At 46.9% G+C, this 25,747-nt stretch overlaps 1 protein-coding gene and 1 long non-coding RNA gene across 8 annotated transcripts in view; one reads left to right on the top strand and one right to left on the bottom strand.

The window, feature by feature from the left end:
* The window catches only part of LOC118391530 (SH2 domain-containing protein 3C-like), a 56,701-nt gene extending 48,290 nt beyond the window's left edge, over positions 1-8,411 (top strand). For both annotated transcript variants that reach the window (XM_052458432.1, XM_052458433.1), the window contains 4 exons: positions 903-1,074; positions 1,955-2,066; positions 3,014-3,232; positions 6,148-8,411. In XM_052458432.1, the coding sequence (XP_052314392.1) occupies positions 903-1,074; positions 1,955-2,066; positions 3,014-3,232; positions 6,148-6,323 (679 nt within the window). In that variant the 3' untranslated portion in view covers positions 6,324-8,411. The remainder of the gene's footprint in view (positions 1-902; positions 1,075-1,954; positions 2,067-3,013; positions 3,233-6,147) is intronic.
* Positions 8,412-8,642: 231 nt separating this feature from the next.
* Positions 8,643-9,972, bottom strand: LOC127906392 (uncharacterized). Of its 6 annotated transcripts, none has more exons than XR_008061153.1 (3): positions 9,897-9,972; positions 9,417-9,756; positions 8,643-9,356 (listed from the first exon to the last, which is right to left on the bottom strand). It is a non-coding gene; the product is annotated as an uncharacterized LOC127906392 (long non-coding RNA). The 6 variants fall into 6 exon arrangements; XR_008061149.1 differs by having other exon boundaries at positions 8,643-9,276; positions 9,317-9,756; XR_008061151.1 differs by having other exon boundaries at positions 8,643-9,136; positions 9,197-9,756.
* Positions 9,973-25,747: the final 15,775 nt, after the last annotated feature.

A 25,747-nucleotide genomic window follows, 5' to 3' on the forward strand; every position in this document is an offset into this window, starting at 1 on the left:
GGGTTAGGAGTAGGGTTGTGGTTGAGGCTAGGGTTAGGGTTGTGGTTGAGGCTATGGTTAGGAGTAGGGTTGTGGTTGAGGCTAGGGTTAGGAGTAGGGTTGTGGTTGAGGCTAGGGTTAGGGTTGTGGTTGAGGCTAGGGTTAGGGTTGTGGTTGAGGCTAGTGTTGTGGTTGTGGTTGAGGCTAGGGTTAGGAGTAGGGTTGTGGTTGAGGCTAGGGTTAGGGTTGTGGTTGAGGCTAGGGTTAGGGTTGTGGTTGTGGTTGAGGCTAGGGTTAGGGTTGTGGTTGAGGCTAGGGTTAGGGTTGTGGTTGTGGTTGAGGCTAGGGTTAGGGTTGTGGTTGTGGTTGAGGCTAGGGTTAGGGTTGTGGTTGTGGTTGAGGCTAGGGTTAGGGTTGTGGTTGAGGCTAGGGTTAGGGTTGTGGTTGTGGTTGAGGCTAGGGTTAGGGTTGTGGTTGTGGTTGAGGCTAGGGTTAGGGTTGTGGTTGAGGCTAGGGTTAGGGTTGTGGTTGAGGCTAGGTTTAGGGTTAGGGTTGTGGTTGAGGCTAGGGTTAGGTTTGAACCGGAATGTCGACATGAAGCTAGGGTTAGGAGTAGGGTTGTGGTTGAGGCTAGGGTTAGGGTTAGGGTTGTGGTTGAGGCTATAGTTAGGGTTGTGGTTGAGGCTAGGGTTAGGGTTAGGGTTGTGGTTGAGGCTATAGTTAGGGTTGTGGTTGAGGCTAGGGTTAGGGTTAGGGTTGTGGTTGAGGCTATAGTTAGGGTTGTGGTTGAGGCTAGGGTTAGGTTTGAACCGGAATGTCGAAGCTAGGGTTAGGAGTACCATTGTGGTTGATGCTGTTCTCATCCTATTCTTCCTTGTTTCATCCCTCTCGCCTCCTCCTCCTCCTCCTCCCATTCTCCTCAGGTTCTATACTATGTCTATAATGACAGCTGTGGACCTGCTGGGCTGTACCGGCAGTAAAGAGGAGAGGGCTGCTCTGCTCCATAAGACAATCCAGCTGGCTGCTGAACTCAAGAGCAACCTCGGGAACATGTTTGGCTTCGCCGCTGTGATGAGAGCACTGGAGCTACCACAGGTATGGACCAACCATGTACAGTACACACTCACACTCACACACACAGTAATACACCCACAGTAATACACACACAGTAATATACACACAGTAACACACACACACACACTAAACCAAATATCGGTAGAGGTACACCATTATCTATATGATATATTGTCACATGCTGTTATATTTCTCTTTCACTTCTCTTTCGTCTCTCTTTATCTCTCTCTCCTCACCTCTCTTCTCTTCTCCTCTCTTCTCTTCTCTTCTCTTTCGTCTCTCTTTGTCTCTCTCCTCACCTCTCTTCTCTTCTCTTCTCTTTCGTCTCTCTGTGTCTCTCCTTCCTCTCTTTTCTTCTCTTTCGTCTCTCTGTGTCTCTCCTTCCTCTCTTTTCTTCTCTTTCATCTCTCTGTGTTTCTCTCTCTCCTCTCTTCTCTTTCGTCTCTCTGTTTCTCTCTCTCCTCTCTTCTCTTTCGTCTCTCTGTGTCTCTCTCCTCTCTTCTCTTTCGTCTCTCTGTTTCTCTCTCTCTCCTCTCTTCTCTTTTGTCTCTCTGTCTCTCTCTCTCATCTCTTCTCTTTCGTCTCTCTGTCTCTCTCTCTCCTCTCTTCTCATTCGTCTCTCTCTCTCTCTCCTCTTTCGTCTCTCTGGTCTCTCTGTGTCTCTCTCTCTCCTCTCTTCTCTTTCGTCTCTCTGTCTCTCTCTCTCCTCTCTTCTCTTTCATCCCTCTGTCTTTCTCTCTTTCATCTCTCTGTGTCTCTCCTCTCCTCTCTTCTCTTTCGTCTCTCTGTGTCTCTCTCTCTCCTCTCTTCTCTTTCATCTCTCTGTGTCTGTCTCTGTCTCTCTCTCTCTCTCTCTCTCCTCTTTCATCTCTCTGTGTGTGTCTCTCTCTCTTTCTCTCAGATCTCTCGTCTGGAGCACACGTGGATGACGTTACGTCAGAGACACACAGAGGGAGCCATCCTCTATGAGAAGAAGCTCAAGCCGTTCATGAAGAACATGAACGATGGCAAAGGTATGGAGCTGGAGGCTGTGTGTGTTTCTGTGTGTGTTACTATGTGTGTTTCTGTGTGTGTTACTGTGTGTGTTACTGTGTGTGTTACTGTGTGTGTTTCTGTGTGTGTTTCTGTGTGTGTTACTGTGTGTTTCTGTGTGTGTTTCTGTGTGTGTTACTGTGTGTGTTACTGTGTGTTACTGTGTGTGTTTCTGTGTGTGTTTCTGTGTGTGTCACTGTGTGTGTCACTGTGTGTGTCTCTGTGTGTGTCACTGTGTGTGTCACTGTGTGTGTCTCTGTGTGTGTTTCTGTGTGTGTTTCTGTGTGTGTTTCTGTGTGTGTTTCTGTGTGTGTCACTATGTGTGTTTCTGTGTGTGTTTCTGTGTGTGTTTCTGTATGTGTTTCTGTGTGTGTTACTGTGTGTGTTACTGTGTGTGTGTCTCTGTGTGTGTCACTGTGTGTGTCTCTGTGTGTGTTTCTGTGTGTGTCACTGTGTGTGTTACTGTGTGTGTCTCTGTGTGTGTCACTGTGTGTGTCACTGTGTGTGTTACTGTGTGTGTCACTGTGTGTGTTACTGTGTGTGTTACTGTGTGTGTCACTGTGTGTGTTTCTGTGTGTGTTACTGTGTGTGTTACTGTGTGTGTCTCTGTGTGTGTCACTGTGTGTGTCTCTGTGTGTGTTTCTGTGTGTGTCACTGTGTGTGTTACTGTGTGTGTTTCTGTGTGTGTCACTGTGTGTGTCTCTGTGTGTTTCTGTGTGTGTCACTGTGTGTGTTTCTGTGTGTGTTTCTGTGTGTGTTACTGTATGTGTTACTGTATGTGTTACTGTATGTGTTACTGTGTGTTTCTGTGTGTGTTTCTGTGTGTGTTACTGTGTGTGTTACTGTGTGCGTTGTGTGTTTGACATGCACAGGACACTGGTATGTGTGTTTCTCTCTCTGTGTCAGTGTGTCTCTCTCTGTGTTCCAGAGAGCACTGTGCTGTCCAACACCTCCTTCCCTCATGTGGTTCCTCTGCTGTCTCTGCTGGAGAGGAGTGTGGTTGTGGGGGAGGGGCCAGGGGCGGGGATGGAATCCTGGGAGAAAGTGGAGGCGGGGGTTGACGTGGTGATGTCACACCTGGAGGCGGCCCGGACCATCGCTCACCATGGGGGGCTGTATCGCACCAACGCTGAGACCAAACTACAGGGTAAGGCCTGGGGGAGCGTGTGTGTATGTACTCGCTGTGTATTAGTTTGACTTGCACACACACAAGGCCCGGTTTCCCCGACTTAAATCACTGTCAGAATCTCATTCATCATTCGATAATCACAGACTCGTTCAGTCTTCATTGGAAGTGTTTTTTTTAGTCGAGCTTTAATGCAGGTCCAGGAAACCATTCCATAGAGTACAGAGTAGTATTATAGTATTGTGTGCCGAGGCAGCCATATTGTTATGGATTAACCACCAAGGGCTTGTCTGATTAGTGGATCTGACTGAGTAACAACTGTAGTGTTACAGTACATGTTGCTCCTTAATGCTGACACATCCTAATATCTGACGGTGTGTGTGTGTGTGTGTGTGTGGTCAGTATGATGTATATAATGGGTCATTGACATTGATCTGAAATAATGATTGAGTTGTTGGTTGTTGTGCTATCTGTGGTAGTGTGCTGGTGATGGTTACGGTATGTTGACATTTACCACTATTGGTTCTGATTGATTCCAGTCCCTGGCGATGAGTGTATTGAGCAGGATGTCAATAACTATCTTAACTAGACTTTGTTTTCCACAATGTCTGTAATATTGATCAATCCCTGTTCTGTTGTCTCCTCCTCTCCTCCTCCTCTCCTCCTCTCCTCCTCCTCTCTTTCTCTCCTCCTCCTCTCTTCCTCTCCCTTATGTTCTTTTGTCTCCTCCTCTCCTCCTCCTTTCTTCCTCTCCTCCTCCTCTCTTCCTCTTCCTCTCCCTTATGTTCTTTTGTCTCCTCTCCTCCTCCTCTCTTTCTCTCCCTTATGTTCTGTTGTCTCTTCCTCTCCTCCTCTCTTCTCTCCCTTATGTTCTGTTGTCTCCTCTCCTCCTCCTCTCTTCTCTCCCTTATGTTCTGTTGTCTCCTCTCCTCCTCCTCTCTTCTCTCCCTTATGTTCTGTTGTCTCTTCCTCTCCTCCTCTCTTCCTCTCCCTTATGTTCTGTTGTCTCTTCCTCTCCTCCTCTCTTCCTCTCCCTTATGTTCTGTTGTCTCCTCTCCTCCTCCTCTCTTCTCTCCCTTATGTTCTGTTGTCTCTTCCTCTCCTCCTCTCTTCTCTCCCTTATGTTCTGTTGTCTCCTCTCCTCCTCCTCTCTTCCTCTCCCTTATGTTCTGTTGTCTCTTCCTCTCCTCCTCTCTTCTCTCCCTTATGTTCTGTTGTCTCCTCTCCTCCTCCTCTCTTCTCTCCCTTATGTTCTGTTGTCTCTTCCTCTCCTCCTCTCTTCCTCTCCCTTATGTTCTGTTGTCTCTTCCTCTCCTCCTCTCTTCTCTCCCTTATGTTCTGTTGTCTCTTCCTCTCCTCCTCTCTTCTCTCCCTTATGTTCTGTTGTCTCTTCCTCTCCTCCTCTCTTCTCTCCCTTATGTTCTGTTGTCTCCTCTCCTCCTCCTCTCTTTCTCTCCCTTATGTTCTGTTGTCTCTTCCTCTCCTCCTCTCTTCTCTCCCTTATGTTCTGTTGTCTCCTCTCCTCCTCCTCTCTTCTCTCCCTTATGTTCTGTTGTCTCTTCCTCTCCTCCTCTCTTCTCTCCCTTATGTTCTGTTGTCTCTTCCTCTCCTCCTCTCTTCCTCTCCCTTATGTTCTGTTGTCTCTTCCTCTCCTCCTCTCTTCTCTCCCTTATGTTCTGTTGTCTCCTCTCCTCCTCCTCTCTTCTCTCCCTTATGTTCTGTTGTCTCTTCCTCTCCTCCTCTCTTCTCTCCCTTATGTTCTGTTGTCTCCTCTCCTCCTCCTCTCTTCTCTCCCTTATGTTCTGTTGTCTCCTCTCCTCCTCCTCTCTTCTCTCCCTTATGTTCTGTTGTCTCTTCCTCTCCTCCTCTCTTCCTCTCCCTTATGTTCTGTTGTCTCTTCCTCTCCTCCTCTCTTCCTCTCCCTTATGTTCTGTTGTCTCTTCCTCTCCTCCTCTCTTCCTCTCCCTTATGTTCTGTTGTCTCTTCCTCTCCTCCTCTCTTCCTCTCCCTTATGTTCTGTTGTCTCTTCCTCTCCTCCTCTCTTCCTCTCCCTTATGTTCTGTTGTCTCCTCTCCTCCTCCTCTCTTCTCTCCCTTATGTTCTGTTGTCTCTTCCTCTCCTCCTCTCTTCCTCTCCCTTATGTTCTGTTGTCTCCTCTCCTCCTCCTCTCTTCTCTCCCTTATGTTCTGTTGTCTCCTCTCCTCCTCCTCTCTTCTCTCCCTTATGTTCTGTTGTCTCTTCCTCTCCTCCTCTCTTCCTCTCCCTTATGTTCTGTTGTCTCCTCTCCTCCTCCTCTCTTCTCTCCCTTATGTTCTGTTGTCTCTTCCTCTCCTCCTCTCTTCCTCTCCCTTATGTTCTGTTGTCTCCTCTCCTCCTCCTCTCTTCTCTCCCTTATGTTCTGTTGTCTCTTCCTCTCCTCCTCTCTTCTCTCCCTTATGTTCTGTTGTCTCCTCTCCTCCTCCTCTCTTCTCTCCCTTATGTTCTGTTGTCTCTTCCTCTCCTCCTCTCTTCTCTCCCTTATGTTCTGTTGTCTCTTCCTCTCCTCCTCTCTTCTCTCCCTTATGTTCTGTTGTCTCCTCTCCTCCTCCTCTCTTCTCTCCCTTATGTTCTGTTGTCTCTTCCTCTCCTCCTCTCTTCTCTCCCTTATGTTCTGTTGTCTCTTCCTCTCCTCCTCTCTTCTCTCCCTTATGTTCTGTTGTCTCCTCTCCTCCTCCTCTCTTCTCTCCCTTATGTTCTGTTGTCTCCTCTCCTCCTCTCTTTCTCTCCCTTATGTTCTGTTGTCTCTTCCTCTCCTCCTCTCTTCTCTCCCTTATGTTCTTTTGTCTCCTCTCCTCCTCCTCTCTTCCTCTCCCTTATGTTCTGTTGTCTCTTCCTCTCCTCCTCCTGTTTACTCCTTTCTGTCCTCTCCTCTCTCTCCTCTCCTCCTCCTCCACCAGGCTTCCAGGAGAGGGAGGAGGTTCTGGAGATCTTCCAGACAGAGTTCCAGATGAGGTTGCTATGGGGAAGTCGGGGGTCGGAGGGCAGCCAATCAGAGCGCTATGAGAAGTTTGACAAAGTTCTGACCGCTCTGTCTCACAAGCTGGAACCTCTTGTACGCCACAGTGAACTATAGCACCCATCTCACCGAACACCCCTATACACAGCACTCACAGTGGTATGGCCCGTCTCCCCACACTGCCGCTGGATGATTCCAATGTGAGGGGAGGAAGCAGCTAACAGAGACAAGAGAATAGACTGAGAGAAGACGAGGGTACGCTAGGAGAGAAGGAGCGTCTCGCTGTATATCCCCATAAAAGTCATAAAGGGCTTTTTCAGAGCTCTTAAACTGCGTGGGATGTTACATATTCTGCCTATCTTCGAAGTACAGATAATTGTATGGTGTGCGCTTAGGGTCAAACAACACAGGGGAGGGAGTATAGGGAAGACAAAGCTCTGGTTTGTCTAAAACCTCCCTCACTAGTACTGTCACACTCTGTAGTATCACCAACTTAAAGAGACAGTAATATTTAAAACAATGTTTGTGCTCTTCAGGACCCCTGTATAAAATATATACAACTATCTATCTCTATGACCTGTGTCACCAGACCTCAGCTTCAGACTGAGTGTGTTCTGAAATCTGTTGTTCTTGTATAGACTCTCTGCATGTCTGCCATTCATTCCATATTCCATCACGTCCCCTGCTGATGACACCTGCAGTGTGCTCATCCTTCTGTAGCTCAGTTGGTAGAGCATGGCGCTTGTAACGCCAGGGTAGTGGGTTCGATTCCCGGGACCACCCATACGTAGAATGTATGCACACATGACTGTAAGTCGCTTTGGATAAAAGCGTCTGCTAAATGGCATATATAAACATCACTCATACAGCTGGTCTCTTATCTATCTGTTTTGAACAAGTCATAATATATGTTATGTTTCCAAATCACATCAGCTGTCTGAGGCGTACTGTGCTCTGCCTAAAAGCATTTTCTCTCTGTGGACTTTGTGTGCTGTTCAGTGGCAGTTGTCTTATATGAGGGCTCTTCTGAGAAGCATTCACCCTCCCTCTTCTTTTCTCCGCTTCTGGCATGTCATAAATGTTTCTCAAATCAAAACAAAATCAAATTGTATTGGTCACATGCACATATTGGGCAGATGTTATTGCGGGTGTAGTGAAATTCTTCTGGCACGTCATTAATGTTTCTGACATGTCATTAATGTTTCTGACATGTCATTAATGTTTCTGACATGTCAATAATGTCATGTCATTAATGTTTCTGACATGTCATTAATGTTTCTGACATGTCATTAATGTTTCTGGCATGTCAATAATGTCATGTCATTAATGTTTCTGACATGTCATTAATGTTTCTGGCATGTCATTAATGTTTCTGGCATGTCAATAATGTTTCTGGCATGTCATTAATATTTCCTGATGACATCCTGTCACATTTACATCATATGAGCATGTTTTTTCTGCACTTGTCATACACACAATTAAAAATACCCATAATGCACTCTCACCTGTTTGTGTGAACTATTGTACTTCAGGCACATGTGTTATAATGTAAAACACTGACTGTGCTGTTCTCTTGATCGTTACATAGATTTTTTTGAAAGGCGGGGCCATTCCAAATACTGAGTGATCATTTTTTTTCTCCTTCCTGACAATTACCATGACAATTGTCGTGGTAACATATTTGACAGACTTTGTTGACATGGTAACGTAACATGCTTGAGCCTCTGCTGTTCCCATACGATTCAGGTTTAACCGGCGTGAATGAATGTGCTTTGGTCTGAAAGCGATCCAGAACGTTCTCAGGGCAGAATGGAGCCCCCCAGACCTAGCCTGGTCCCAGATCTGTCTGTGCCTTCTTCTTGCCAACGCCTATGGTCATTGCCAGCCAAACAATGCCCATAGGATTTGACACGACAGAACAAATAGATGTGGGACCAGGCTCCCTCAGACCCCCCCAGTGACTGTATGATGGACTGTGTGTTGTTCCGTATGTAAGATGTGTGATCGATATGGACAGAGTTTTCAAAAGTCATTGAGAACATTCTACTCCAAAACCATGAAGAAAGTTTATTCACAAAGTCATTGTAGGATCCTCATGCGATTTCACTCACTTTAATTCATCTTCAAAGAATGTCCTCTAAAAATGTATTGTTGCTGAAATGCTTTAGTGAAATAAATGTCATGTAAAATGCAACTTCAACATGAGGGCTTAGAGGAATCTGGCAACTTCCTTTGAACTAAATACATTGTGACCTTTGATCAACTAATTCCTGGAAACTTTTCATCTGCTGACTCCTAAGCAGTGGTCACCTTAATGTCACAGTGGTCACCTTACTGTCACAGTGGTCACGTTATTGTCACAGGGGTCACCTTACTGTCATAGTGGTCACCTTACTGTCACAGTGGTCACCTTACTGTCACAGTGGTCACGTTACTGTCACAGTGGTCACGTTGTTGTCACAGTGGTCACGTTACTGTCACAGTGGTCACGTTACTGTCACAGTGGTCACGTTGCTGTCACAGTGGTCACGTTGCTGTCACAGTGGTCACGTTGCTGTCACAGTGGTCACGTTACTGTCACAGTGGTCACGTTACTGTCACAGTGGTCACGTTACTGTCACAGTGGTCACCTTACTGTCACAGTGGTCACCTTACTGTCACAGTGGTCACCTTACTGTCACAGTGGTCACCTTACTGTCACAGTGGTTACGTTGCTGTCACAGTGGTCACCTTTCTGTCACAGTGGTCACCTTACTGTCACAGTGGTGACGTTGTTGTCACAGTGGTCACCTTACTGTCACAGTGGTCACCTTACTGTCACAGTGGTCACCTTACTGTCACAGTGGTGACGTTGTTGTCACAGTGGTCACCTTACTGTCACAGTGGTCACCTTACTGTCACAGTGGTCACCTTACTGTCACAGTGGTCACCTTACTGTCACAGTGGTTACGTTGCTGTCACAGTGGTCACCTTTCTGTCACAGTGGTCACCTTACTGTCACAGTGGTGACGTTGTTGTCACAGTGGTCACCTTACTGTCACAGTGGTCACCTTACTGTCACAGTGGTCACCTTACTGTCACAGTGGTGACGTTGTTGTCACAGTGGTCACCTTACTGTCACAGTGGTCACCTTACTGTCACAGTGGTCACCTTACTGTCACAGTGGTTACGTTGCTGTCACAGTGGTCACCTTTCTGTCACAGTGGTCACCTTACTGTCACAGTGGTGACGTTGTTGTCACAGTGGTCACCTTACTGTCACAGTGGTCACCTTACTGTCACAGTGGTCACCTTACTGTCACAGTGGTGACGTTGTTGTCACAGTGGTCACCTTACTGTCACAGTGGTCACCTTACTGTCACAGTGGTCACCTTACTGTCACAGTGGTCACCTTACTGTCACAGTGGTCACCTTACTGTCACAGTGGTCACCTTACTGTCACAGTGGTCACCTTACTGTCACAGTGGTCACCTTACTGTCACAGTGGTCACCTTACTGTCACAGTGGTCACCTTACTGTCACAGTGGTCACGTTGCTGTCACAGTGGTCACCTTACTGTCACAGTGGTCACCTTACTGTCACAGTGGTCACCTTACTGTCACAGTGGTCACCTTACTGTCACAGTGGTGACGTTGTTGTCACAGTGGTCACCTTACTGTCACAGTGGTCACCTTACTGTCACAGTGGTCACCTTACTGTCACAGTGGTCACGTTGCTGTCGACACAAAAGCTCTATGGCTGATGATCATGATGATGAGTTATTTTCAGTTATTTTATCATCAATGTCTGATGATTGGTTTCTAATCAAATATGTATTAGGCTGACTCTCAGATCTATGCAATCACATTAATTAATGAATGAATGAACTAATGAATGATTTAGTCCCATAGGAAACAAACACCCTGAGGATGTGAGCTGTGTGTGAGTGCCAGCCAGATGGTGCATCCCAGATTATATTAATTAAGCACCAAACAAAGGAAAACAGGCTGAAACAGGGAGGGATTATCTGAACTTGTTCAATTGTTTTTGTCTTCTGTAGCAAAATGTTTTGCTACTGTGTGCCCCAGTCAGCCAGTGAGTATAAATGATTCCAATTTTTTTTTTTTTTACCTTTATTTAACTAGGCAAGTCAGTTAAGAACAAATTCTTATTTTCAATGACGGCCTCGGAACAGTGGGTTAACTGCCTGTTCAGGGGCAGAACGACAGATTTGTACCTTGGTTACTAGTCCAACGCTCTCACCACTAGGACCACTTGTCCCTTCTGTCAAGAAGAGGGCACTGTTGCTCAGTCAGCAAAACAATCCAGAGTGACTATTGAATTGAATTTTGTGATTTTGTGTTGTTTTTTTTGCGATTATGAATAAAGCCTACTGGTTTAGGAACAATGATGATGTGCTATATGTAATGATGTTTGTCTCACCTTATGTTGTACAGATTACACGTCTGGGTTTTCCCTGTTGTAAATAGTCAATCTGGAATGATGAACCTGTAAAGAAACAGGACAAAATACTCCCATGTTTGTGACACCCACATTTAAAAAAAATGTACTGTACATAATGGTTCACTTGTTTTTCAAATAAATAAAGCTTTTGTCCGTGCTTTGTAGACCTATGGCTTGATTCTATTGACTCTATTCGCTACTCTATGTTCAAGGTAGAAATCGCTAGATGGCAGTACTGTCTCACTAATAATGTTGAACGAGAGTTCCATCATGAGCTTTAAACATCACCCCTGTCTTCATCCTTGTCTAGCTACTCGCGTACACAGTGTTTCAGCTAGCTTCATGGGTACCTTCAGCACAGTTCAAAGGTGTTGCATACTGGTAAGATAGAACTACTGGACATCAAAGAAGATGCGATGAGTTGCCATTTTGAAATCAAAGCCTTTCGACCTGTGAAATGTCTGTCAATACTGCCGTCCCTGTGTGCCTGTCTGCACATACGTCCGTCCGTGTGTGTGTTGGCCTGTCTTTGAGCTACCGAGCTTGTGCACTGAAGCTCGGGGCTGGGCATTAGATAACAAGGGTCTCACGTGACTCTATATGGTCAGTCCGGGGCAGAGACGAGATGGTGGTGGAGACAGGGGGAAAAGAACAGGCAGAGCAGTGTGAGTTTGTGTTACGAGTCAGGACTCAGCCCATGTTAACAGTCAGGACTCAGTCCATGTTAACAGTCAGGACTCAGCCCATGTTAACAGTCAGGACTCAGCCCATGTTAACAGTCAGGACTCAGCCCATGTTAACAGTCAGGACTCAGCCCATGTTAACAGTCAGGACTCAGCCCATGTTAACAGTCAGGACTCAGCCCATGTTAACAGTCAGGACTCAGCCCATGTTAACAGTCAGGACTCAGCCCATGTTAACAGTCAGGACTCAGTCCATGTTAACAGTCAGGACTCAGTCTATGTTAAGAGTCAGGACTCAGCCCATGTTAAGAGTCAGGGCTCAGTCCATGTTAACAGTCAGGACTCAGTCCATGTTAACAGTCAGGACTCAGCCCATGTTAACAGTCAGGACTCAGTCCATGTTAATAGTCAGGACTCAGCCCATGTTAACAGTCAGGACTCAGTCCATGTTAAGAGTCAGGACTCAGCCCATGTTAACAGTCAGGACTCAGCCCATGTTAACAGTCAGGACTCAGTCCATGTTAACAGTCAGGACTCAGCCCATGTTAACAGTCAGGACTCAGCCCATGTTAACAGTCAGGACTCAGCCCATGTTAACAGTCAGGACTCAGCCCATGTTAACAGTCAGGACTCAGCCCATGTTAACAGTCAGGACTCAGCCCATGTTAACAGTCAGGACTCAGCCCATGTTAACAGTCAGGACTCAGCCCATGTTAAGAGTCAGGACTCAGCCCATGTTAACAGTCAGGACTCAGCCCATGTTAACAGTCAGGACTCAGTCCATGTTAACAGTCAGGACTCAGTCTATGTTAAGAGTCAGGACTCAGCCCATGTTAAGAGTCAGGGCTCAGTCCATGTTAACAGTCAGGACTCAGTCCATGTTAACAGTCAGGACTCAGCCCATGTTAACAGTCAGGACTCAGTCCATGTTAAGAGTCAGGACTCAGCCCATGTTAACAGTCAGGACTCAGCCCATGTTAACAGTCAGGACTCAGTCCATGTTAATAGTCAGGACTCAGCCCATGTTAACAGTCAGGACTCAGTCTATGTTAACAGTCAGGACTCAGCCCATGATAACAGTCAGGACTCAGCCCATGCTGTCTCACCCCCCTCCCCCTCCCTACACCAAGAAGACAATGGTACGGCCAGGCTGTCTTACCCCCTTTCCCCTCCCTACGCCAAGACTGACAATGGTACGGCCAGGCTGTCTCACCCCCCTCCCCCTCCCTACACCAAGAAGACAATGGTACGGCCAGGCTGTCTTACCCCCTTTCCCCCTCCCTACGCCAAGAAGACAATGGTACGGCCAGGCTGTCTCACCCCCTCCTCCCCCTCCCTACGGCAAAAAGACAATGGTACGGCCAGGCTGTCTCACCCCTCCTCCCCTCCCTACGGCAAAAAGACAATGGTACGGCCAGGCTGTCTCACCCCCTCCTCCCCCTCCCTACGCCAAGAAGACAATGGTACGGCCAGGCTGTCTCACCCCCTCCTCCCCCTCCCTACGCCAAGAAGACAATGGTACGGCCAGGCTGTCTCTCCCCCCCCCCCCCACCCCTCCCTACGCCAAGAAGACAATGGTACGGCCAGGCTGTCTCACCCCCCACCCCCCCCTACGCCAAGAAGACAATGGTACGGCCAGGCTGTCTCATACCCCAGCGCTCAGAGTCACAGGCATGGGAGGTAGAGAAACAACGTCAAACAAAAGATTTATTGTGATGAAATGATCTCCAATTCAAAAAGGCCACGATGAGGACATCCCAGTGTGTGTTGATGCTGAGGAAGAGTGGAAGGGAGTTGATGTACTTTCATATTAGTTTCATAACCTACGCAGCAGTAACTATGGGGTGTGTGAATGACAATAAGCCACACAGAGGGCTTTCTCTCTGCTATCCCCGTCTGTCTCCATGATCCATGTAACAGGCTCATTCTTCTATTTCTTTATATGCTGCTCACTGAAACAGACCACGGCTCTCTTTTCCATCCTCACCAATTCACTACTAATCTAATCCTCTCTGCCTCTTTTCACTGGAAATCTATTGTGTTCTCCGTTGTTGGTTATCCATGTGTGACATAGCTGCATGTTCATGGCAGTATATCACAGGATTTATCACATCTGATTGATCACATAGCAGCACCAATTGTATTGTGTTGTGTGGGGTTCAATGCAGCACCAATTGTATTGTGTTGGTGTGGGTTCAATGCAGCACCAATTGTATTGTGTTTGTGTGGGGTTCAATGCAGCACCAATTGTATTGTGTTTGTGTGGGGTTCAATGCAGCACCAATTGTATTGTGTTGGTGTGGGGTTCAATGCAGCACCAATTGTATTGTGTTTGTGTGGGGTTCAATGCAGCACCAATTGTATTGTGTTTGTGTGGGGTTCAATGCAGCACCAATTGTATTGTGTTTGTGTGGGGTTCAATGCAGCACCAATTGTATTGTGTTGGTGTGGGGTTCAATGCGGCACCAATTGTATTGTTTGTGTGGGGTTCAATGCAGCACCAATTGTATTGTGTTTGTGTGGGGTTCAATGCAGCACCAATTGTATTGTGTTTGTGTGGGGTTCAATGCAGCACCAATTGTATTGTGTTGGTGTGGGGTTCAATGCAGCACCAATTGTATTGTGTTTGTGTGGGGTTCAATGCAGCACCAATTGTATTGTGTTTGTGTGGGGTTCAATGCAGCACCAATTGTATTGTGTTTGTGTGGGGTTCAATGCAGCACCAATTGTATTGTGTTTGTGTGGGTTTCAATGCAGCACCAATTGTATTGTGTTAGTGTGGGGTTCAATGCAGCACCAATTGTATTGTGTTTGTGTGGGGTTCAATGCAGCACCAATTGTATTGTGTTGGTGTGGGGTTTAATGCAGCACCAATTGTATTGTGTTAGTGTGGGTTCAATGCAGCACCAATTGTATTGTGTTGGTGTGGGTTCAATGCAGCACCAATTGTATTGTGTTTGTGTGGGGTTCAATGCAGCACCAATTGTATTGTGTTTGTGTGGGGTTCAATGCAGCACCAATTGTATTGTGTTGGTGTGGGGTTCAATGCAGCACCAATTGTATTGTGTTTGTGTGGGGTTCAATGCAGCACCAATTGTATTGTGTTTGTGTGGGGTTCAATGCAGCACCAATTGTATTGTGTTTGCACTGCTAAAGCTAACTCTCTCTCCTCTGCTCTCATCCTTCTAGACCTATCGGCTGCCTTCGATACTGTGAACCATCAGATCCTCCTCTCCACCCTCTCCGAGTTGGGCATCTCCGGCGCGGCCCACGCTTGGATTGCGTCCTACCTGACAGGTCGCTCCTACCAGGTGGCGTGGCGAGAATTTGTCTCCTCACCACGCGCTCTCACCACTGGTGTCCCCCAGGGCTCTGTTCTAGGCCCTCTCCTATTCTCGCTATACACCAAGTCACTTGGCTCTGTCATAACCTCACATGGTCTCTCCTATCATTGCTATGCAGACGACACACAATTAATCTTCTCCTTTCCCCCTTCTGATGACCAGGTGGCGAATCGCATCTCTGCATGTCTGGCAGACATATCAGTGTGGATGACGGATCACCACCTCAAGCTGAACCTCGGCAAGACGGAGCTGCTCTTCCTCCCGGGGAAGGACTGCCCGTTCCATGATCTCGCCATCACGGTTGACAACTCCATTGTGTCCTCCTCCCAGAGCGCTAAGAACCTTGGCGTGATCCTGGACAACACCCTGTCGTTCTCAACTAACATCAAGGCGGTGGCCCGTTCCTGTAGGTTCATGCTCTACAACATCCGCAGAGTACGACCCTGCCTCACACAGGAAGCGGCGCAGGTCCTAATCCAGGCACTTGTCATCTCCCGTCTGGACTACTGCAACTCGCTGTTGGCTGGGCTCCTGCCTGTGCCATTAAACCCCTACAACTCATCCAGAACGCCGCAGCCCGTCTGGTGTTCAACCTTCCCAAGTTCTCTCACGTCACCCCGCTCCTCCGCTCTCTCCACTGGCTTCCAGTTGAAGCTCGCATCCGCTACAAGACCATGGTGCTTGCCTACAGAGCTGTGAGGGAACGGCACCTCAGTACCTCCAGGCTCTGATCAGGCCCTACACCCAAACAAGGGCACTGCATTCATCCACCTCTGGCCTGCTCGCCTCCCTACCACTGAGGAAGTACAGTTCCCGCTCAGCCCAGTCAAAACTGTTCGCTGCTCTGGCCCCCCAATGGTGGAACAAACTCCCTCACGACGCCAGGACAGCGGAGTCAATCACCACCTTCCGGAGACACCTGAAACCCCACCTCTTTAAGGAATACCTAGGATAGGATAAGTAATCCTTCTCACCCCCTTTAAGACTTAGATGCACTATTGTAAAGTGACTGTTCTACTGGATGTCATAAGGTGAATGCACCAATTTGTAAGTCTGTCTGCTAAATGACTTAAATGTAATGTAATGTGTGGGGTTCAATGCAGCACCAATTGTATTGTGTTGGTGTGGGGTTCAATGCAGCACCAATTGTATTGTGTTTGTGTGGGGTTCAATGCAGCACCAATTGTATTGTGTTTGTGTGGGGTTCAATGCAGCACCAATTGTATTGTGTTTGTGTGGGGTTCAATGCAGCACCAATTGTATTGTGTTTGTGTGGGGTTCAATGCAGCACCAATTGTATTGTGTTTGTGTGGGGTTCAATGCAGCACCAATTGTATTGTGTTTGTGTGGGGTTCAATGCAGCACCAATTGTATTGTGTTTGTGTGGGGTTCAATGCAGCACCAATTGTATTGTGTTTGTGTGGGGTTCAATGCAGCACCAATTGCATTGTGTTTGTGTGGGGTTCAATGCAGCACCAATTGTATTGTGTTTGTGTGGGGTTCAATGCAGCACCAATTGTATTGTGTTTGTGTGGGGTTCAATGCAGCACCAATTGTATTGTGTTTGTGTGGGGTTCAATGCCGCACCAATTGTATTGTGTTTGTGTGGGGTTCAATGCAGCACCAATTGTATTGTGTTTGTGTGGGGTTCAATGCAGCACCAATTGTATTGTGTTTGTGTGGGGTTCAATGCAGCACCAATTGTATTGTGTTTGTGTGGGGTTCAATGCAGCACCAATTGTATTGTGTTTGTGTGGGGTTCAATGCGGCACCAATTGTATTGTGTTTGTGTGGGGTTCAATGCAGCACCAATTGTATTGTGTTTGTGTGGGGTTCAATGCCGCACCAATTGTATTGTGTTTGTGTGGGGTTCAATGCAGCACCAATTGTATTGTGTTTGTGTGGGGTTCAATGCCGCACCAATTGTATTGTGTTTGTGTGGGGTTCAATGCAGCACCAATTGTATTGTGTTGGTGTGGGGTTCAATGCAGCACCAATTGTATTGTGTTTGTGTGGGGTTCAATGCAGCACCAATTGTATTGTGTTTGTGTGGGGTTCAATGCAGCACCAATTGTATTGTGTTGGTGTGGGGTTCAATGCAGCACCAATTGTATTGTGTTTGTGTGGGGTTCAATGCAGCACCAATTAGAGGTCGACCGATTATGATTTGTCAACGCCGATACCGATTATTGGAGGACCAAAAAAAGCAGATACCGATTAATCGGCCGATTTTTATATATATATTTGTAATAATGACAATTACAATAATACTGAATGAACAATTAACTTTTATTTTAACTTAATATAATACATAAATAAAATCAATTTAGTCTCAAATAAATAATGAAACATGTTCAATTTGGTTTAAATAATGCAAAAACAAAGTGTTTGGAGAAGAAAGTAAAAGTGAAATATGTGCCATGTAAGAAAGCTAACGTTTCAGTTCCTTGCTCAGAACATGAGAACATTTGAAAGCTGGTGGTTCCTTTTAACATGAGTCTTCAATATTCCCAGTTAAGAAGTTTTAGTTTGTAGTTATTATAGGAATTACAGGATGATTTCTCTCCATACCATTTGTATTTCAAATACCTGTGAGTATTGGATATTCTTATAGGCACTAGTATTGCCAGCCTAATCTCGGGAGTTGATAGGCTTGAAGTCATAAACAGCGCTGTGCTTCAAGCATTGCTAAGAGCTGCTGGCAAACACAGTAAAGTGCTGTTTGAATGAATGCTTACGAGCTTGCTGCTGCCTACCACCACTCAGTCAGACTGCTCTATCAAATATCAAATCATACACTTAATTATAATAACCTAAATACACAGACATATGAGCCTTTGGTCATTAATATGGTCAAATACGGAAACTATCATTTTGAAAACAAAACGCTTATTCTTTCTATTCATAATGTAATCTAATTTGACGTGGAGGTGAAAGCAGCCCCCCCGCACCTCTCTGGTTCAGAGGGGTTGGGTTAAATACGATTCAATGCATTCAGTTGTAAAACTGACTAGGTATCCCCCTTTCCTATCCCCTTCGCTTCCCTAATCCATTATGACCCCAGATCAGCTCTATGAATATAGACCCCGGTTTTGCGCTGGTCTGGGATCAGAGAGAGCGTGTTATGGTGGCCCGACAGCAGAGGAAGAACTCAGACAGGCTTAGCGTTAATGTGAAGTGACATCACACTGATGGGTTAATACTAACATGTTAATATTTGGCTGAATCTGAATCTTTAAGGGGTTCCTTGTAGCCACCCCTCTTCTCACAGCCACGCCACACACACATGGTCTGAACCATCGCTTTCCGGTACAAAATGACTGTGCCACACAGAAGGCTGCTGAGGGTAGAATGGCTCATAATAATGGCTGGAACAGAGCCAATGGAATGGCATCAAACACCTGCAAACCAGGCGTTTGATGTATTTGATACCATTTCACTGATTCCACTCCAGTCATTACCATGAGTCCGTCCTCCACAATTGAGGTGCCACCAACCTCCTGTGCTGTGCCACTGTCATATTGTTTAAACTGTGGAATGAAAGACGACTGGCTATTACTGCTGTAAATCAAGTGTATTACATAAGGAGTTCCACCATTTTAGAATTGGAAGCAATGAGTTGTGTGTATGGCTGCGGACAGTTTCGCCTCCTACAAAAACCCAATTTAACCACTGCCCTACCTGTGTAATGAAAAGTCCCTAGAGGATCCTGCTGCTTGTCTAGCACTAGAGGATGTCTTGTCCACACCCCTGGACATCAGTCTGTCTGTGGTCTCCACTCCCCTGGACATCAGTCTGTCTGTGGTCTCCTTTCCCCTGGACATCAGTCTGTCTGTGGTCTCCTTTCCCCTGGATATCAGTCTGTCTGTGGGCTCCACTCCCCTGGACATCAGTCTGTCTGTGGTCTCCACTCCCCTGGACATCAGTCTGTCTGTGGTCTCCACTCCCCTGGACATCAGTCTGTCTGTGGTCTCCACTCCCCTGGACATCAGTCTGTCTGTGGTCTCCTTTCCCCTGGACATCAGTCTGTCTGTGGTCTCCACTCCCCTGGACATCAGTCTGTCTGTGGTCTCCACTCCCCTGAACATCAGTCTGTCTGTGGTCTCCTTTCCCCTGGACATCAGTCTGTCTGTGGTCTCCACTCCCCTGGACATCAGTCTGTCTGTGGTCTCCACTCCCCTGGATATCAGTCTGTCTGTGGTGTCTACTCCCCTGGACATCAGTCTGTCTGTGGTCTCCTTTCCCCTGGACATCAGTCTGTCTGTGGTCTCCACTCCCCTGGACATCAGTCTGTCTGTGGTCTCCTTTCCCCTGGACATCAGTCTGTCTGTGGTCTCCACTCCCCTGGACATCAGTCTGTCTGTGGTCTCCACTCCCCTGGACATCAGTCTGTCTGTGGTCTCCACTCCCCTGGACATCAGTCTGTCTGTGGTCTCCTTTCCCCTGGACATCAGTCTGTCTGTGGTCTCCACTCCCCTGAACATCAGTCTGTCTGTGGTCTCCTTTCCCCTGGACATCAGTCTGTCTGTATCTCCACTCCCCTGGACATCAGTCTGTCTGTGGTCTCCACTCCCCTGGATATCAGTCTGTCTGTGGTCTCCACTCCCCTGGACATCAGTCTGTCTGTGGTCTCCTTTCCCCTGGACATCAGTCTGTCTGTGGTCTCCACTCCCTTGGACATCAGTCTGTCTGTGGTCTCCTTTCCCCTGGACATCAGTCTGTCTGTGGTCTCCACTCCCCTGGACATCAGTCTGTCTGTGGTCTCCACTCCTCTGGACATCAGTCCGTCTGTGGTCTCCACTCCCCTGGACATCAGTCTGTCTTTGTCCTCCACTCCCCTGGACATCAGTCTGTCTGTGGTCTCCTTTCCCCTGGACATCAGTCTGTCTGTGGTCTCCTTTCCCCTGGACATCAGTCTGTCTGTGGTCTCCACTCCCCTGGACATCAGTCTGTCTGTGGTCTCCTTTCCCCTGGATATCAGTCTGTCTGTGGTCTCCTTTCCCCTGGATATCAGTCTGTCTGTGGTCTCCTTTCCCCTGGATATCAGTCTGTCTGTGGTCTCCTTTCCCCTGGATATCAGTCTGTCTGTGGTCTCCTTTCCCCTGGACATCAGTCTGTCAGTGGTCTCCTTTCCCCTGGACATCAGTCTGTCTGTGGTCTCCTTTCCCCTGGACATCAGTCTGTCTGTGGTCTCCTTTCCCCTGGACACCAGTCTGTCTGTGGTCTCCACTCCCCTGGACATCAGTCTGTCTGTGGTCTCCACTCCCCTGGAAATCAGTCTGTCTGTGGTCTCCTTTCCCCTCATTTTCTGACACCCTCAGCATCCACCTCACCATCCTCTACTCCTGTATTTCCTCATTACCACATGAATGGCGTCTAGAAATGGCTACTGAAGCCTTGTACACCAACAGAAGGCAGGAGATTTGCAATTCAATCTCCACCCAAATCGAGACAGGCCTGTCACCAATATGACAGAGGACAGGGGAGGGGGAGGCTGTGCCTGCATCACAGCATCACCACACACACAAACACACACATACTCATGCATGCGTACACACACACACTACTGCAACCACCAATCTCACTTTTACAAAACATAATGTATGAGTTTTCCTATTTTGTTGCATATGGTGTTATGAGACTGTTATAATCAAACCTAAGAAACACCCTCAAACTTTCAGTGACTTTTCTAAAATTAAATATTTTGTTACCTTACAGCCTTATTATAAACTGGATTAAACAAAAATGTTCCTCATCAATCTATACACAATAGCCCAGAATCACAAAGCGAAAACAGGTTTTTCAAAATTTCTGCAAATTAAAAACAGAAATACCTTATTTACATAAGTATTCAGACCCTTCGCTATGCGACTTGAAATTGAGCTCAGGTGCATCCTGTTTCCATAGATCATCCTTGAGATGTTTCTACAACTTTATTGGAGTCCACCTGTGGTAAATTCAATAGAATGGACATGATTTGGAAAAGCACACACCTGTCTATATAAGGTCCCAGAGTTGACAGTGCATGTCAGAGCAAAAACCAAGCCATGAGGTTGAAGGAATTGTCTGTGAGCTCCGAGATAGGATTGTGTCGAGGCAGAGATCTGGGGAAGGCTACCAACAATGTTTCTGCAACATTGAAGATCCTCAAGAATACAGTGGCCTCCATCAAAAATAAATGGAAGAAGTTTGGAACCACCAAGACTCTTCCTAGAGCTGGCCGTCCAGCCAAACTGAGAAATGTGGGAGAAGGGCCTTGGACAGGGATGTGTCAAAGAACACGATGGTCTCTCTGACAGAGCTCCAGAGTTCCTCTGTGGAGATGGGAGAACCTTCCAGAAGGACAACCATCTCTGCAGCACTCCACCAATTAAGCCTTAATGGTAGAGGGGCGAGATGGAAGGCATTCCTCAGGAAAAGAGACATGACAGCTTGTCTGATGAAACCAAGATTGAACTCTTTAGCCTGAATGCCAAGCGTCACGTCTAGAGGAAACCTGGCACCATCTCTTCGCTGAAGCATGGTGGTGGCAACATCATGCGGTAGGGGATGTTTTTCAACGGCAGGGACTGTGAGACTAGTCAGGGAATGATGAACAGAGAGATCCTCGATGAAAACCTGCTCCAGAGCACTCAGGACCTCAGACTGGGGGCGAAGGTTCACCTTCGGGACAAGTCTCTGAATGTCCTTGAGTGGCCCAGCCAGAGCCCGGGCTTGAATCTGATCTAACATCTCTCGAGAGACCTGAAAATAGCTGTGTAGTGACGCTCCCCATCCAAACTGTTTTTGCTTTGTTATTGTGGGTATTGTAGGTAGATTGATGAAGGAAAAAACGATGTCATCAATTTTCGAATAAGGCTGTAACGTAACAAAATATGTAAAAGGTCAAGGGGTCTGAATACTTTCAGAATCAAATCAAATCAAATGTTATTTGTCACATGCGCCGAATACAACAGGTGTAGTAGACCTTACAGTGAAATGCTTACTTACGAGCCCCTAACCAGCAATGCAGTTTAAAAAAATACAGATAAGAATTACAGATAAAAGTAACAAGTAATTAAAGAGTAGCAGTGAAATGACAATAGCGAGAGTATATACAGGGGGGTACCGATACTGAGTCAATGTGTGGGGGCACCGGTTATTTGAGGTAGTATGTACATGTAGGTAGAGTTATTAACGTGACTATGCAGAGATGACAGAGAGCAGCAGTGGTGTAAAGAGGGGGTGAGGCGTGAGGGGGCACTGCAAATAGTCTGGGTAGCCACTTGACTAGATGTTAAGGAGTCTTATGGCTTTGGGGTAGAAGCTGTTTAGAAGTCTCTTGGACCTAGACTTGGCGCTCCGGTACCGCTTACCGTGCGACAGCAGAGAGAACATTCTATGACTAGGGTGACTGGAGTCGTTGACAATTTTTAGGGCCTTCCTCCGACACCTCCTAGTATAGAGGTCCTGGATGGCAGGAAGCTTGGCCTCAGTGATGTACTGGGCATTTCGTAATACCCTCTGTAGTGCCTTGCGGTCAGAGGCCGAGCAGTTGCCATACCAGGCAGTGATGCAACCAGTCAGGATGCTCTCGGTGGTGCAGCTGTAGAACCTTTTAGCTGTGCAGCGGCTAAATCCAAGATGGCATAGCAGTCGGACGTGTGTTTGTCTTGTCACGTCTTGTCCTGTGTAAATAGTCGGTTTCCTCGTTTTTTTGTATATATTTTAATGTCACTTTTCATCTATGACCTGAAAATACTTTCATGCGACCCGCCACACACAATGTGGTACGGATCTGCTATTTTTATACTTTTGAACTGGAACCCCCATCAGAAGCTAGCCAGCTAACTAGCTACTAGCTAGTAGTCAGTTAGCCACTGCTAGCGGTCTTCACCCTTAACTCAGACACCAGCCAGCTTCAGCTCAGTCAATTTATGTATTTTTTTATTTATCCGTTATTTTACCAGGTAAGTTGACTGAGAACACGTTCTCATTTGCAGCAATACCTGCCAGTCTGCAAAGCGCAATATCAACCCAGAGCATATCTGACTGCTTTTCTCTACCACATCACCGGATTCCTGACGCAAGCTCTGGACCATTACACTGGATCATCGCAGCTAGCTAGCTGAAAGCGAGTGGCTATTGCTGGCTAACACCTCTGTTCCGAAGCATGCACCAGTTAGCCTTGAGCTAGCCTCGAGCTAGGCCCATTTCCCGGCTAGCTGAAGAGGTCCATCAGCCAATTTCTTGGGCTACAATACTTATTTTGCCAATTGGCCTGGACCCTTTATTGCCGACACGGAGCCTTGCCGATCCATCACGACTGGTCTGCCAACGTAATTGTCCGAGGTGGTTTCAGCAGGCTTTTCCGTTGCGATGTCGCCGAAGGCCCATCTGCTATCCCCGGCCTGCTGCTTTCTGAATCGCCATGTCTCCCGCTCGCCTAGCGTAGTAGCGACTACTGAACGGCTCCCTGACTCACCTATTGCTGCTCATTCGACCCTATATTCACTCGGCTACAGATGCCTCTCCCTAATGTCAATACGCCTTGTCTACTCCTGTTTCGGTTAGTTATTATTGTTTTATTTCACTGTAGAGCCCCCATCCCCGCTCAACATGCCTTAGATAGCTCTTTTGTCCCACCCCCCACACATGCGGAGACCTCACCTGGCTTAACTGGTGCCTCCAGAGACACAACCTCTCTCATCATCACTCAATGCCAAGGTTTACCTCCACTGTACTCACATCCAACCATACGTTGTCTGTTCATTATGCCCTGAATCTATTCTACCATGCCCAGAAATCTGCTCCTTTTATTCGTTGTTCCATCACACTAAACGACCAGTTCTTATAGCCTTTAGCGGTACCCTGATCCTACTCATCCTCTGTTCCTCTGGTGATGTAGCGGTTAAACCAGGCCCTGTATCCCCCCCAGCACTACACCTATTCCCCAGGCGCTCTCTTTTGTTGACTTCTGTAACCGTAAAAGCCTTGGTTTCATGCATGTTAACATCAGAAGCCTCCTCCCGAAGTTTGTTTTATTCACTGCTTTAGCACACTCCACCAACCCTGATGTCCTAGCCGTGTCTGAATTCTGGCTTAGGAAGTCCACCAAAAACCCTGAAATTTCCATCCCTAACTATAACATTTTCCAACAAGATAGAACTTCCAAAGTGGGCGAGTTGCAATCTACAGCAGAGAGCCTGCAGAGTCCTGTCATACTATCCAAGTCTGTGCCCAAATAATTTGAGCTTCTACTTTTAAAAATCCACCTTTCCAGAAACAAGTCTCTCACCGTTGTCGCTTGCTATAGACCACCTTCTGCCCCCAGCTGTGCCCTGGACACCATATGTGATTTGATTGCCACCCAATCTATCTTCAGAGCTCGTGCTGTTAGGTGACCTTAACTGGGACATGCTTAACACCCCGGCCATCCTACAATCTAAACTTGATGCCCTTAATCTCACACAAATTATCAAAGAACCTACCAGGTACAACCCTAAATCCGTAAACACGGGCACCCTCATAGATATCATCCTGACCAACCTGCCCTCTAAATACACCTCTGTTGTCTTCAACCAGGATCTCAGCGATCAATGCCTCATTGCTTGCGTCCATAATCAAACGATCACCCCTCATCACTGTCAAACGCTCCCTAAAATGTGCATCCTGTGGCAGAAATTGGCATCCTGCAGCAGTAATTCCAAAAACTTTTGGGACACTGTAAAGTCCATGGAGAGTAGCTGCCCACTGCACTGAGGCAAAGAAACACTGTCACCACCGATAAATCTGTGATAATCGAGAATTTCAATGAGCATTTTATTATGGCTGGTCATGCTTTCCACCTGGCTACCCGGGCCATCAGCTCTGCACAACTCAATGGAGGGAAGTGGGGGTATATTTGATCTCCTGTGAATTCTCAGAATACAGCCGAACCTTCGACCCCTCTTTCTCCGCCTCCTATTCACGCAGATCACGGGGATTGGGCCTGTTTCCGAAGAAGCAGTGTATCCTTCGCGTAGGGCTCGTCAGAGTCGTGAAAGGAAAAAGAGGACTCTGCTAGTCTGTGGTGAGTAATCGCAGTCCTAATGTCTAGAAGTTATTTTCGGTCATAAGAGACAGTAGGGCAAAACATTATGCACAAAATAAGTACAAAAATAAATTACAAACAAAGCAAATAAGCAAACAAATAAACACAATCGGCTGGGGGCACGTAAAACGTCTGCCATATTCTCCGGTGCCATCTGCAGACAAAAGGCACTGTATTGGAATGGAATAGGCTTTCCTAGTTATATTTCTATCTTCGACATGCAGTTCCAGATAGAGCCCTGACATTTGTTGAAGGCAGCCAATCCAATAGTTTCAGAAAAATAGTCACTTTCTGAGATCTGTATTCAAATAGTTTTAAGTCTGTTTTCAAATACACTCCATGGCCAAAATTATGTGGACACCACTTCAAATTAGTCGTTTCAGCTATGTAAGCCAGAAGATATTTGGAACCACCAAGACTCTTCTTAGAGCTGGCTGCCTGACCAAACTGAGCAATCACTTGGAGTATGCCAAAAGGAACCCAATGGACTCTGAAACCAAGGTTGAACTCTTTGGCCTGAATGCCAAGCGTCACGTCTGGAAGAAACCTGGCACCATCCCTACAGTGAAGTGGTGGCAGCATCATGGTGTGGTGATGTTCATCAGGGCAGGGACTGGGATAATAGGTAGAATCGAGGGAAAGATGAATGGAGAAAAGTACAGAGAGAGATCCTTGATGAAAACCTGCTCCAGAGCGCTCAGGACCTCAGACTGGGGGCGAAGATTCAGCTTCCAAACGGACAACAACCCTAAGCACACAGCCAAGACAACGCATGAGTGGCTTCAGCCAAGACAACGCATAAGTGGTCTCTGAATGTCCTTGAGTGACCCAGCCAGAGCCCGGACTTGTCATTGTGGGTTATAGTGTGTAGATTGATGAGAGGGGGAAAACGATTTCATAAATTTTAGAAGAAGGCTGTAATGTAACAAAATGTCTGAATACTTTCCAAAGTCACTGTACTTTTGGCCTTAGTCACCTCCAAAGTAATCTATTTAAAAAA

The sequence above is a fragment of the Oncorhynchus keta genome, chromosome 12 (assembly GCF_023373465.1).
Source record: "Oncorhynchus keta strain PuntledgeMale-10-30-2019 chromosome 12, Oket_V2, whole genome shotgun sequence".
NCBI classification, from domain to species: domain Eukaryota; kingdom Metazoa; phylum Chordata; class Actinopteri; order Salmoniformes; family Salmonidae; genus Oncorhynchus; species Oncorhynchus keta.